Below are 15,699 nucleotides of genomic sequence, written 5' to 3' on the forward strand. Positions count from 1 at the left end.
TGAGATTGCTCACCGTATATTTTTGTGTAACCAATAGACCGACACTCTTCTATTTAGTGCATTACCTTTAGAAAAGCCTTTTCCTGTGGCCACAACAATCTGTCTGTAATATTGGAATATTGGAATAAAATTAGAATAATATTGGAGTATTCTGGAGTTCCAAACGATACATCATCTCTCCTTATGTAGTTGCTGATTCTGCTTTGAAAAACAGCTGAAATGTCAAACATGAATTATTTACACATTTTCTAGTAGTGGGGTGTGATGTTAAATGCTCTTGAAAAAGTTTCAGGCAGTGCACGGACACCAAAAGAGTGAAACACAAAATGTAAAAGACAATCTAAAGCAGATACTCTGAATGTCAGACTTTAACACATTGTGTCGTCTGAGATATGGATTATTCTTACTCTAGTAGGTTTATAGGAATGCACAGAATTCCTATAATTTCCCATGCATGCCTTCCTCCTCCCCTCAGTGGTCACTTGTCTAAGCATGCCCCAGTCAGCGCAGCCTTGTTGACAGTCTTCCCTCACGGTGATCCAGGAATTTGTAGGGAAAACACACTGAACGTCCGGAGGGATTAACACGTATCCCTGTGGTCCATGTAGGTGTGTGAAATGCTGTTATTAGCTGTGAGTGAAAATAGAAAGCCTCAAATTCAGCGCTGCCTAGAGCACACTGAAAAGTTGTTTCCCTAGACTGACCAACTAACTAGAAAGTACTGATGGAGTAGATGAAGGAATATGTTGAATATGTTGAGTTTAACTTCAACATATTGATTCAGAGCAATTAAAAACCTCAGGTGTTAATTATGTTTTATGTCTTTAAAGAAGCAAATGAAACAGACCATCATTGAAGGAAATGGCGTCTTAAAGATTTTCCTTTTTAAAACTGTTTTAATCTAACAATATCCAGAAAGTCGTTTTTTTTATATATATCCTGCAAATCCAAACATTTTTAAATGTTTGCAAAAACTGCAATTAACCACTTCAATCTGCTACTCAAAAGCTTGCAAGCGCTTTGATCACTCACAAGCATCACAAGTGTGCATTTTGTCACCAATATCTGTAGCTTACATCTGTTACGCATGTAGAAAACTGGCTGTCACCGAAAATGTCAAAAGTTCCTACCTCTGAGCTCATGCTCTGCCATCTTTGCCCATAAGTAACGGCTGTGCTGAACCAGAGGAAGCGGTGAAAACCAAAAAAAAGCACAAACCCAAGTAGTCCAAGAATATCGACGTAAAATAGACCCAGATAGTCCTGTCGCCTTTTCGGCCACTCTCCTCTGCATCGGTCACTTCTTGACCGTTGAGAGAAGTAAAGATCAGAAGAATGCAGCAGCAGCAAAGAGAGAACAAGAAGGGAGGGAAAGAGGGACACTGTCCATGAAAGGGAAAAGGGAATCAGGGCTGAGCAGGACAGGACAGAGCAAGCCAAGTACACTACAGATTGAGAAAGGATGTTAACAGATAAAGCGCTCTGGCAGAATCACAGTGTTTGCCGCTGTCACGAGCTAAAGACAACAGACAAAGAAGGGTCTATCAGGCAGAGATGGGTAAGTGATCCCAAACTCAAGATATAATGATAGTGGTGGTATTAACTTTCTGATCTGTCTTTGATAAAAACCAACTCACCTGATTGGTTGAAACAAAACATGTCCAACTTTACCATAACAGATAAGCCCTTAAATGGCATTAATGAAATGTAAAACCACAATATGCCACTCAGAGAGTGGATGCAATAAGAAAGCGCAGTGTAATAAAAAACAAAAGTTGGTACTCTCGTCAATCTGAAGCAGTGTTTTGCATCTGGACTGAAAATTAACATGAATTTAAAAGAGATGACCAACAGGGAACTTAAGAAATGAGATTTACAAAGGCATTTTGAGGGCTACTAGAATGAGATTTTTCAGCTTAATCAGTCCTGATCAGTGATGATTGGAAACTAAAACGACTGGTCATTTACCGACGACCCATGAACATGCTAAAGTGAGAGGAAACACAGAGATGCAAAAAGTTACTCGGTACTATTTATACAACATGGTGAGCCAGTTTAATTCTGGGTTTAAAAGACAGAATTGAGCAAAATCTTAGCAGATAACAGAAAGGCTAAAATGAATACAGCAAAGCTATCCGAGGAAAAAGTTAAAGGTAAAGATCCATTTTCTCTTTGAAATGCACACACAACCCTTAGGTGATGCTAATACGAGACGCTACAGACATTTTAACATGTCAGCATCATAATTTTTGCTTTAATTTACATAGTTTTAAGACAGTCAAATCCAGTTTTACAGCAGCTCCACTAACACATACATGGTACGGCATTTCCTCTGCTCCCTAAATAGTGACCAATCATGGCAAAAAGGCTAAAAAAAAAAGTGGAAAAAAAAGTGGAATCAGCAGGTCAGAGCTTTAAAAAAAATAGACAATTTTGAAACCATCAAAGCTTTTTAATAAAAACACTACCAAAATCTATGTATTTAATGCTTAATTACATTTCTTTCTATGCAAGGATTGTTAATTTAAATCCAAATCAGAATGGCAGCCTAGTTTCTATACGTTTGATGTAAAGCAAATGCTCTCACTTCGTAACCCTAAACTTATCAAAAATATTTGTTGCATTGTGTTTGACTGGCTATAAACGGAGAGAAAGTACACAGAAACACTTAAGATTCAGGAAAAGATGCCCAAGAAGATTTTCACCGCTGACGCTATGAAAAAGAGGCGCAATCAAGCACCAGAATGAAAATCACCTTACCTAGGTCGAGGCTATATTCATTCTTCCCCTTCTTTCTGAAAAAGTTACGCTTTCTCCATGACATCCACCGACTTAGATTCATGATGAAAAGTGATTACATTAAAAGAATGGAGAGCATAAAGAGCACGAGAAAGAAATTACAACTAATCCGGAAGAGGAAGACAAGGTGGTGGTAGTGGCAGAGTCAGAGAGGAAAGTAAAAAAAAACAAAACAAAGAGGAAGTAGAGGTGAGAGAGAAGTGCATCAAGTACACTGGGTGGGTTAAACTGGGTGCCGAGCGGAACGGCCTGATTCATTCTCCAAATACTTACTTAAATGACAGAAGTATTTAATAAAACAGGAGGGAAAACATAGGAAAAAGCTAAAAACCTGTTTATTTAATCCATAAAAATGAAATAAAAACAAAAAAAAGCTCTCACATTCCCTTGTTTCAGCAAACAAAAGCAGATAAATACAATCAGAGTGGCTAACATGGCAGTAACAACCTTTTCAAGTAACATTTACATGAAAGTGAAACTTGCAACACGCCAAAAAAAACAGCAATTACAGAAGTACCACATCAAATAGCGTCACAGCCATGACCTCACTTCTGACACTCAGAGTTGGCCGATGAGCTGCTGCAGCAGAGCAGGGAACCATTTGCCCATTGATGTTTTCAGTCAATGAGGAGCAACAGGACAAACATTTCTACTCCCATGCAAAGAGGGTGAAAATGGAGAGAGGGGAGGGGGTTGGTCGAGTGAAACAGGACAGACACAGAGAGAGATTGTTTGTTTTCTTGTTTGTTTTATTTAATAGAGAGAGCAGAGGGAGGAGCACAACTCCTCTCAAGAGTCTACTGAATTAAAAGTTCTTCCCATGCCTGAGATTCAAAGCATCTGGTCTGGTAGCTTCTCAGAAAGCTGAGATGGCTTGGGTGAGGTTAGAATTGGCAGTCAGTGCTAATCAGGAACTCAAAGGAACCTTTACACACTGCATTGTTCTCTGCAAAATCCCTACAGAATCTTCAATCAAAACGCTCAAGAATAAATCCATAAAGAAAATAGTCAGTCAAAAGATTATTTATTTATTACAGAGGTTAAAGTCGATTGGTGTCAATGTCAGAATCTTAACAGTCTTCTATTGCTCTTTTATTCAAAGTATTTTCTTGTTTTCTCTTGGTTGCTGGCTGAACAAGCTTTCCATCAGAGTCGACAACACTCGTAACCGCATAATGCCAAACTGAGGGACGTGTCCTCACTGTGGCAAAGTTGACATGAAGGTTGAGTGCATCGTTAATCAAAAAGAAATAAAGTTTTATTTTTTTGTTCTTTTTTTTCCTGATGCCTCCAGGTTGACTGTACTTTATGCATCTGACATAAACAAAGTATTATTCTAAAAAAAAAAAAAAAAAAAAGATTACATTATGGTCTTAAATACTTTACAGCTCTTTTATTGTATTTACTTCTGTTTGTATCGCGTTTTTAACAGATGTGTGTTTGGTAAACCACAATGCTACATTCTTCATGCACCATTCTTACAATTTTTTTGTATGAACTGCAGATGGACAAGGTGGCAATAAACAATTGCCCTTTAAGAAGTTGGTAAAGTTTACTTTACTAAAATATTCAACTTAAACTACCATAAAAACATATAAGCAACATATATCAGATAATTTTGACTTAAAAAAGAGCTGATTTTATACTTAATGTTGGCCCACAAAGATACAAAACTAATTTACCAAATGCTTACAAATTTAAGTAAATACAATCGTGAATAAAATTTACCAAAATAAACCTAACTCTTGACTGAAAAGAATTTAACTGTGACCTAAATGAACGGCAGAAAATCAGCCCATGAAACCAGCAGTTAGCTACTCATGCGGCTCTACGCCCAAAACTGATAAGTGATAAAAGAGGAAAGCTCTTCCACCCATACCCTCATTTGTCTAGAATCACAGAGGACACTTAAAAACAGTCTAATATACATCAAAGGTTCAAAGTAGAAACTTAAAAGCAATGGGTATCATTAATGTTGGCAACAGTTTCTGAACACTCCTTAACCTGCTGCTCACATTCTGACATTTTTATTTCCTTGTTTTGCAAAGGCTTATGCAAACAGTGTCACTTTATGTAAATAACAGTTAATACATTTAATTTGCACTAACCTATTAGTGCCTAAAGAAACTTTGCAAAATATTCCAACTCTTTTTGTTAAGCAATACGCGATTTAATCTCCCAATGAGCTATTGGATGGGTGGGTTTTCTCTTGCGGATAACACTACGAAGTAGGGATTGGCTGGTTACTCATATATCAATGTATCAAGGTTTTAAAAACAGATTTAATGCCCCATTGTGCTGTTCCTACTGTTGTTTGAAGGACTTTTAGAAAGATGCCAGAGAATTATGTGAGCTTGATTAGTCATCTTTCTAAATAGTCAATTTAACCAAAAAAAAAATTTTTAAACTCAGAAAAAAAATCTAAGTTTTAAAGTAATACTGGAGAATTTAACTATGAATAGGAATAGATTTACTTATTCAATCCATGAAAATACTTAAGATAAAAAATAAACTTATTTGTCCTACATCAAGTACAAGAGAATCATAACTTGCTCCCTTTAGAAACTCATTATACCTTGAGGAGGTAATTCAGTCGTTTGAGTAAGGCCAATTTTTTTTTTAATGGGGGGGGACACAAATGATTTAGACAAGTTGCACAAAGGATGTGTCCAAACATCGCATAAAAAGGAGGGAACACTTGTCAGTATGTGCCTGAAGTCTGTTTAAGACGAATCATCTGTGCCGTTTCCACCCTTTTTCTCAAGGCTCTAAATGTCATGTGTGCAGGGTGGAGTACAGTCAGAACGGAGCTAGCACATGGACCAGAGAGTCCCACACACTACCACACCCTGGGGAGATGTTTTGGCCTCAGCCTCCATTCCCAAATTTCCAGCCAGGATTTTTGCAGCACTAGCTGGAGTCACTCCCCCTTCCCAGGCAGCCAAATCCAGCAACAACCCTGGAGACCAAAGCAAACACAGAGGCCTCTGTACTTATATGTATATATATTTAGAAACATCCAGCTGTGTGGTTACTTATTTCCCAAAGTGGAAAACTCTCATTGACCTATAAAAGAAAGTGAAGGTAAGCCAGAGAGTAAGAAAAAAAAAAAAATTGCTAAGATTATTTAGTTTGACTTTTCATTGGATGACAGTGCTCTTTAAGAATTTAATTTTTTTTTCCCCCATGGCATAACAATGACAACATTAATCTTTAATCCTAATAGCTTAACTACGTCAAACAATTATTACTTCTCAACAAGTAATTCAACTTTCTTTCACACCAACTCACACAGCTGATGAAGTTTTTTTTCTCTGCACGCCCTGTGGCAACAGACCAGATCTAGCACAGGGAACAGTGACAAGCAACAGAGCTCGTAGGGCGACATATCACACCCTCAGTTTGGTTAACGCTCACATTCTTGCTTGCAGAGAGACAATAATAGTTCTGACACAACAGAATAGTCCACACCCAAAGATAATATGGAACCAAATACTCCTGTCTGGTGCTCAGCTGGGGAAGACGACAATAAAACGGCACATGTCAAACAGGTGCAAACAATTTAATGAGAGTTGGAGGAGAAAAGGATGGTAATTTTAACTACAGAACTATGACAAAAAAAACTTTTCTGGTGTGTCTCCCAAGTCAAACAAGTTACACAAAAAGTACCTTTTAAAATGATGATTTCTTTCATTAGGGGGAAAATTATCCAAATCAACAAGCGATTGTCTTCTAAACCTCATACCAGGATGCTACACTTTTTCCAGGAGGAAGTTTTTTAAAGGTCTCAGATATCTGGCAAACAGTATTTTGCATCTCTATCCATTCTTCTTTACAGATTAATTTAAAACTCATCTAAGTGGATTGTGAGACCAAGCAGCCTGTTAAAGGTTCTGCCAGAGTGGACTGGGAAGCCTGGGACCAGTACCAGCACCATATTTGAATGTCAGCGTGATATCCTGTTCTCAAAAACATTTATTTCACAAGAGATGCAACAGAACACACACATCATCCAAAAACCTTTTCACATTTGTCTCGCCATTCAATAGAAATATATCATCAAACGTCTTTACAGATTACCAGGACGTGTTTCACTCAGCTTAATGATGAACATTGAAGTTAACTGTGGAAGGTTAAACCTGCAGAGGTTTAGATGTTGTTCTGGATTCATTTCTGGCCTCCTGGATAAATCATCAATATGCTCTTGTAGTAGTTTTGGTGAGTCACTCTTCCTGGGAAGGTTCACTGTTTCCAAGCTTATGAATATGGATTTGGATTTTCTCAACATTGATAAGTCCTGGATATGCAAAACTAAATTGAATCACTTCATGATATACAAGGAAGTGGGGTAATGACATTGTCACACAGGGAAAGTTTGGATAGCTTCCCTTAATAAAATAACAATTTGAAGACTGCTTTTATATTTATGCAGATTTTCTCAAACATTTCAGTGCAACAAAAAAAGTGATATCAGAAGAAACCTTTAAGGGAGCAAATACTTTTAATAACTCTGGATGTGTTTATTTTAAGTTATCAAGCCTCCCAGTTTCATATCCTCCTGTCAAAAGGCCGTGTGGGACATGCAATATGATCCTCATAACATAATAAACTGAAAACAACCTATTAGAGAGAATGATGAGAAAATTGAGAAAAGCTACAACACAAGACAAGGATGTTACCTGCCATTTTACATTTGTCTGCACTCTGGAATGAGAAGTTAGAAAGTACAAGAACAGAACAAACAGGTAGACCTTCAAGGGGTTACAAGATAATCCAAGCAGAACTCTGTGAAATAGTGCGTGTAAGCATCCTTAGCGCTTTGACTTGTGGCTAACCGCCGTCTACAAGGTTAACCAAGATATTTCTGCACATGAAGTGAAGTAAGGGTGGTCTAGAGTCCAGAAAATAAACAACATTCACAAAGTTTGTGATTACTTAGATTCAAGTAAGATTTGGGGATCACAGCCGGTTGGCTTTTCTGGGTTCAGACAAGCTTAAACAAATAACTGCAAGTCATCATAGATGTATAGTGTAATCTCTTACAAATCATTGACAAAATTCAACTAAAGGTACAAAAACACTGCAAAACACCATTTGATGCTTTGTTTTTAAAATGAAATGTAATTAAATCAGCCAAGTTAGCAACAAGGAGGAGAAATTGAAAACATCTGCAGCTTGTAGTGCAGTTCTTCCAAGAAGCGAGTGGCCTATAGATTTCAGAGATGAAGCTACATGTAGGTCAGCTGCTGATTGGCTGAAAGTAAGGTCGAACTAGATAGGATCCAACTACATTTATCACAAGGAACACCAAGCGTGACAAACACTGAAGGACAAAGACCCCACAGATAAAATGCCCAACACGTGCTGCACAAGACAATCTAGGTTTCAGTCCATCATAAAGTGAATGTTTGTTTCTCGCTATGGCCGTTGCTTTATGCGGACGAGCAGAAATAACAAGACAGAGTAACATTTACATCAAACAAATGACAACTGCAGCAAGTACGTTTTCTCAAACGGACATGCTGAAAGACATAAACCATTGAAAAAACTAATTGAGCACAAGTTCTCTCTGTTTTTAAATAGTTGGTGACAACCTTTGAAATTTATTTTTGAAAGCCTTTTCATTAGATCCTAGGGTCCTCATGAACTAATGGCTGTTGTCCCAGCTGTGAAGATATCCCTCCACCTGCCCACCAGGCATCACCCACTCACTTCTTACAGCTCAAGTTTCAGCTCCACACAGCCTACACATCTTCTAACAAAGGAACTCCTTATCTGCATTTATGACTTTACAGCAGCCACAACTCAACTTCGTTTAGATACAGAATACATTTTAAGATCCAGCCTCTACAGACTTCAAGAGGTGTTAAAAAAAAAAAAAAAAGTAGGATCTAACGCCACAATCATGGTCTGTGTGAGAATGAATAGTCCACTAGTCATTTTTCATTATGCTCAAGATCAAATAAGTCCTGAATGATAAAACGGAGAACGTGATTGGCATTTTCACAGAATTGTCATGCAAAAGTATCACAAAACTGAGGTGAGAAAAGAATTCTGCATTGATTCGTTTTATTATTTTGTTTTTGCAATAACTGTGATTTAATATATCAAGTGACTCCAAATGGAGAGCATCTGTTAACATCAACTAATTAAATTTGCAATATCCCAAAGAACCAAACAACCAAGTCAGATTTTTATAGAAAAATTGATCTGTAAATCATAGAAGTTTCAAAACACGAAACAAGATGTCATATTTGATCTTTTCAAAGTAATTTTTGTGTGTATTCTTATCCACTAAAAGAAATTAAGGAGGCACACTTCAAAAAAATTGGTTTTATTTTGTTAACTTTCACAAACCGATTCTCCAAACTTTTTATGCAAGCAAATGTCGCTGGATATTTGTAGCAACACTTAATGATTAATTTAAAATGAAAGCAAATATTCCATTTTAACGCGATATAAAAATCTCACATATTCTTGCACCACTACCATGTATTTAGCTCCAGTTTTCATCTTCAAACGTATCTAGTTCTATTCCAATAAGAAATAAAACTGAAGATTGTAGCTGTAAAGTGACAAAATGCTTAAAGCATCAATGTATATTACTGCTTTTCCAAGGCACTATACTTGTAGGCATACCAACGACATGTAGATAAAAGAAAAAAAAAAGAAAAAACTAGGATTAAGGTTGTTGTGTTTCTTCAATATAAATGTATAACTCTGAAGATATCAAACTGTTTTAGAGTGCCACGGCAATGGTATGTACTAAATGTGTAACTATACTTTTTTAGTTGCTATGGTGACCTGAAACTTGGTAAGAAAAAGCTTTGTGGTCTGAAGACTAGAGCTGTAAATTACAAACTCTTCTGGGAGTACCGGCTCAGTGGAATTCCTGGCACGGATCTGAAAGCGCACCGAGGCTGGGCGAGTGAGGAAAGCTGGCACATGGACTTTTTTCTTCTTCTCCCCCAGTGTGTTTGATGGTTGAGAGAAACAGCAAAGTGCAACTAGCAGGGGGGGATTGATTCCAGGACACTGCAACAAGTATAAGCTGTAATTTTGCTTTAAACCAAAATAAATGATTCTGGGAGAAAAGCTCACATCAAATTGACCTAATGAAGATATGGTACACTCAATTCATGCAGTTCTAGGAACTAGTTGTGCATTATAAAGATAATAAATGTTGCTAAATAGCTATAATCTATAAAAGACCGTATATTTTCACATAACTACAGGCTTTCTTACACCTGCTGATTTGTGTTTTCTCCACTCTGGTGGTTGTTCAGTAGAGTACAAGATCGCCCTGTCATAACTATTACATAACCCGGACAGTTTGAACTGTCTGTAATGATTTACTGGCGTCAACACATCAATCTATCCACTTAACTATCCATCCATCTTCTGTCACTCATCCAGAATCAGGTTGTAGGGACAACAGCCTCAGCAGAGGTTCCCAGACCTCCCTGTTTGGCAGCTACGTAACTCTTTTAGCTCATTCAGGAGAGTCTGACTCATTCCCAAGCTAGTCATGGGAGAGAATCTCTTAGGCAAGTATCAAGTCTGAACCCGGGCCTCATCCCAGTGGGACATGTCCAAAACACATCCCACTCGTCAATGCAACTTTACTTGTTTTTATAATAAACATTAGATGAAGCTAAAAGATGTGTCATAAATATATTTAATTATTTTCAGCTGTTTGAGTAGAACATCATCTTTTTGACAAACGAGAGTGAGAATCGTGGCGCCTGTAAATAAATTTTTTGTTTCTCAGCCAAATCTTATTGTAACCATTGATTCTAGCGAGTCTGTTCTACATTTGGGTACATCTATATGCTTGTATGATATTCTCTTAGAATAGTGCAATTTTTTCTAAATCTGTTCCTTATAAAGTAACAGTAGGAAACAAGCTGATATTAGCTGGTCAGCCAGTCTGCCTATCTGCTAGATAGGGACTGCAGTGACAGACATGTTGCTCATTGCTTTGCATCAGAAATGGGAGGTGCTCCTTTAGTTTCTATCATGACCATCCCCGTTTTTAACCTTCTAAACACCTGGATTTATGGGGCAGTGACACACTGCACTATTATGTGCTCCATACAGATAGATAAAACACTCATTCTCTGACATATCAAACATACTTTCAACCAGAGGAAGAGTATAACAAATCATTTCTGCAATTTTTAAACCTTAACCTTTTAAAATTTTGCCATGCACTGAACCCCATGACTTAGCCTACCTACCAAACATTTTAAACAAATACATACAAATACTTTAATTAAAAAGTGTGACAACAATTGCCATTACTTCCTTAGCAACCCCAAATGATGTCTGGAATGTGGACAGACAACTCCTCTCTTGCAAAAATCACAGCATGGGCACCCAGCCTACTATGATTTAAGAACTAATCCCAGGTTTCATCCAGTTTAAGCCTTCCAGAACCACTGGACTGGGGATCAATGGGTGAGAAACAGAAAAAAAAAACACCAATTTAGACTTCAAGGCAATTTAGAGTAGACAAGCACCCTAACATGAATGTTTTGGTTCAGTGGGAGGAAGCCAGAGTACCAAGAGAAAACCCACATATGAATATGGAGAACATTCAAACTCAAACTCTATTCAAGCCTATGTCCTTTTGCCACGAGGCAACAGTAAAAATAATAATGGAGCTCAATAGCAAAGTTCAACCTCTAAACTTTATGTGAACTGGCTCAAATCAACTTGGAAAAACAAGTGCATCAAGAATGTCAACTTTCTGCATCTACCTTGAACAATTATTTGTTTTAAATCCAATTTTTTATGCGGTATGTGAGCATTATCTAGATTCGCTGAAACAAAAGACCTCCACCTCCCTCGCAAATACCCGGGTCTCGTATACATGTTTTAAACTGATGCATTTTTGTGAATGCTAGATGAGTTCTGTACAGAAAGGCGATCGCTTCTCACTCATCTTTCACTGTCCCTTTTGTTATTTATTTGAAATACAAGCCATTTAATCTTTGAAGGACACATAATTTACCCCCCTGGGAATTCCTCCAAGTTATCTTAAATTACCTCACCTTTTCAGCTTAAGCACTCCTCCCACCTGAACAACAACTTGTTTGTGCATTGTCTCTTTCTTTGAGGGAGGCGTCTACAAAAGATTAACCTATGGAATGAAAACATTGACGGAGAAAGATCGTTGGGTGTGGCTCTCTAAACCCATCCCTGCATTCTTTTCTACGCCGCTCTCTGCTGCCATTGGTCAATTTTTCCTGCTGCTTTCTCTCAGTGAACTCCGTATAGTCAACTGTCTCCGGTTCGCTTCACGTGCTTTGCTGCTCGCTTTGCCTCAGTCCCTTTTCCCCGGGCTCCATGGGAACTGAGGCTAACCATGCACAACAGGATTTCTGGCTCTGTCAGGGTTTCCTTACGGTCGCTATACCCTCAAGCACGTACAACAGAGTGTAACCTTATTCTGTGAGGTGATGTGTACCTAAAGAGGCCTGGAAGCTCTGTCAGAATTTGCACTTGCACATGTGCTCACTGGCTTAACCATGCTGGGTGCACTAGAAGAGAAGTCACTTTTTAGAAAACATACCTGATCTCCACTTGATGATTTCATTAAACTCTTCATTGACTCCTCCTTCTGCAGTGTCTCCTTGTAATGCCATTGTATATTAATAATCCAACGTTTGCACAGATCAAACTAAGTGGTACACCCCACAGCCACTTTGGAAACAGCTCTTCTTCTGCCCCTGAGAGAACAAAAAGTTGTCTTAGACAAAAGTATTTAGATATGACTGATGTATTTAACTTTTGCTTCTATTTAAAATAACTTATTTAATGCTGTTACATCTGTGATTTTGAGTGGATTTCAGTGGATTCTATGTAAAAGACCAACAGAAAGAATTAAGCAAATATAAAAAGGATGGATACATGGATATTTTTTCAACTAAAACTCTGAAATGTGTGATGCACATTTGTATTTCATCCCTTTGAGTCGATACTTTGTAGAATCACAGCTATGGACATGTAAAGACTAACATTTTTAAACATTCCTTTTGCAAAAAAGCTCAAATCTGTCAGATTGAAAGCAGAAGGTCTGTAATTACAGATTTTAAAATTCTTAGCAATTTATCCATTCTCCCCCCCACCCCTCCTTCCCATAGGTATTAATCGTGACTGGGCAATTTTGACACTTGAATATGCTTTAATGGTAACCATCCCATTGTAGCTCTGGTGTTATGGATCAGTCCTGTTGGGAAGTGAACTTCTGCAACAGGCTTGGTTTTACAACCAAAGATGAGATTTCTTCCAGGATTACCCCGTTTGGCTTCATCCATCAACTCAGTCAACCCTAACCCGCTATTCTGTTTACGTTAAAGAAAAGCCTCCCCACTGTATAATCCTGTCACCACCATGTTTCCCCATATAGATGTTTAGTGTTACAAAGTGTTAGTTATATTCCACACATAGCATTTTGCATGAACGCCAAAAGGTTACATTTTGATTCCATCTGATGAGTGAATGTTTTTTTTCATACATTTGCCCTTTTTGTAGCTTTTAGTACATTTCACATAGGAATTCCTATGTTTGATTTTGACAGCATATTTCATTTAGAAATAGGGAATCCATTATTAAAAAAAAAAAAAAAACATTTCTACCTCAGTATGTGGATATATCAGTTTTTCTGATTCAAAGAGAGTGAAAACGTTAACAGGGATCTGTAACTGACCTTTGCAAATGAAAACAAAATGCTTGAAGGGGGAAAAAAATCTCCTTTGACCTATAAATAAGAATGATTAAAGTTGAATCTTGTTTTGTTTAGTTAATCACTATCGTGGATCAAATTCTGCTTTATGTGACCACTTTGCTTTGGTGTGCCATCAAAACACTCCATTCACAGTTTTGACTTATCCAACAGTTCTACTGAGTTGATTTTGGCTTATGGACATAAAACTGAGATATTATTATGCAATTTGTTGTCATGTGCTAACATGCAACTAAGCATGTGATTCTTTGTGGACGTTTTAAATTTACAAACAGGATATGAAATAAAAGCCATTTCTCTTAGCCCTCATGCGCTCATTTCTAACTCATTTATTAAAGGCCAATTGGGTTTTGTGGTTCATTCTTTAAAAGGGTTTCCATCCAGCTTCTCTGCAGATTTACCAAGCTGTTGCAGGGTGAGTTCTTACAGCATGATGTAAAACCCCCAAAATAGCTGTATAAGCAAGGAAAAGGCGGCACTATCTATCTTTGCATGTGTGTTAAAAATTTCAGTTCCTCTCCGAGTTAGACGGGTAGTTGTGGCGACCAAAGCAAAACAGAGATACAATCTGTCAGATAGGCTGAACTCCTTGAAAATCTTACTATATAATAATTTAGAAGTCCATGTGAGAATCTGGAGTTGAAATGGGCTACGATTGGGCCAAATACATTTATTTAAGTCGTCTTTTTTTTTTTTTTTTAGGACTGACAAATTCTCCAACACAAACACGAGTCGGAGTGGCCTAGTTGGAGTTAATGTTTCATCTCTAAGGCATGACTGCAGCGAATACTCATCCAATTCAATTAAACTGCAACGTGCACACCAAGACCTACGTCAAGACCCCAGGTGAATTCACTTCAGTGTTTTGTTTTAAGAGGCTAATCTAACCTACCCCGCCTAACCCCGAAAGAAAAACACCAGCGGTGAACTTTTAAAGTAGTGTTCTTTAAGGTGTTTTGCTATGTTTAAAAGAAACAAACTCTCACCTCCACCGTCTGTCACAGGGGTCAGGAAACGCGTTCCCTCAAAACAACTTCAAAATGTACAAACAAGGCCTAATGTGCCAAAGTTGTTTCCGAGAACAAAAGTCCAAACAGTTTAAGGCATTTTCTACGAGGCACAGAGCACCTTCCTTATCAAAGCTCAAGTCCAAGCTCAGATAAAGTAAGGAGACCCTTCCTGAAGATCATCCAGTCTCCACGATATGCTCCCTTAAAAAAAGATTCAGGAAACGCCTCTTTGCCGTTTAATGCCGAGCAAAACCCCGTTGCTGTCTTAGTAGTTTACAGCTTACTGTGTCCCGAAAACTGGAAGTCGGTTACTGCATTTCACAGCTGAACACGGCGGTGCAGGTCCTACAACTTTGTTCCTGTTGCTTTCTTGACTCTTTCTCTCTATTGCTCACTGGTGTAAAGTTAGCCACACTTACCTGCGTGAAGCGGAAATGCAAGAATCCGTCTATCAGAATAAAACAATTAGTTGTTTGACTTGCACAAACTGTTACGGACCATTTGTTGTGTTTGTTCAGGATTTTATTCTTCTAAAAATATAAACAGATAATTAGCACTGATCTACATCACATCGAAAATAAACTCTCATTTGGAAAAGAAAATATAAATAAACCTTTATTTTGAAGAACTTAACCGGAAGTATTTATGTAACGTGCCTTTTTTTAACAACCGCCTCTGGCTGTTCCCTTGCCTGTAAAAGTTTTCCTGGCTGGGAGATGGAAACATGGCGCGGTGACCGTCACGTGACGTAACACCACCAAAACCGGCGACTCCCACCAGAAATCCCCCTTCATTAGAAAAAAAAACACTATACGAAAAGTCATATGTGAATACGGAACCGGTTCATTCAACAAATGCATAACTACATAAATAATTGTATACAATTTTTTTTAGAAAATTCTAAAACAAAAACGATGTGAATTTTGTATACTGAATAAATACATATTTTGGTTATTTGCAAAAATACAAAATTAATGAAATGTGTAAATCATTCACAAGCAGTTAAACTGACAACATGCCATTATATCTATCTATCTATCTATCTATCTATCTATCTATCTATCTATCTATCTATCTATCTATCTCTCTCTCTCTCTCTCTCTCTCTCTCTCTCTCTCTCTCTCTCTCTCTCTCTCTCTAT

The 15,699-nt window shown here is 37.7% G+C and overlaps 1 protein-coding gene across 9 annotated transcripts in view; it reads right to left on the minus strand.

Annotated features, from left to right (window-relative positions):
• Positions 1 to 14,945, minus strand: part of utrn (utrophin) — a 184,102-nt gene extending 169,157 nt beyond the window's left edge. For 6 of the 9 annotated variants that reach the window (XM_008397707.2, XM_008397710.2, XM_008397708.2 and 3 more), the window contains exon 1: positions 1,131 to 1,296. In XM_008397707.2, coding sequence (XP_008395929.1) covers positions 1,131 to 1,293 — 163 coding nt within the window. In that variant the 5' untranslated portion in view covers positions 1,294 to 1,296. Of the gene's footprint in view, positions 1 to 1,130; positions 1,297 to 2,759; positions 2,839 to 12,375; positions 12,533 to 14,534 lie in introns of those variants that run through there. The other 3 variants (XM_008397714.2, XM_008397715.2, XM_008397713.2) reach the window with 3 other exon arrangements.
• Between the last annotated feature and the right edge of the window lie 754 nt (positions 14,946 to 15,699).

The sequence above is a fragment of the Poecilia reticulata genome, linkage group LG21, assembly GCF_000633615.1.
Source record: "Poecilia reticulata strain Guanapo linkage group LG21, Guppy_female_1.0+MT, whole genome shotgun sequence".
Classification (NCBI taxonomy): Eukaryota; Metazoa; Chordata; class Actinopteri; order Cyprinodontiformes; family Poeciliidae; genus Poecilia; species Poecilia reticulata.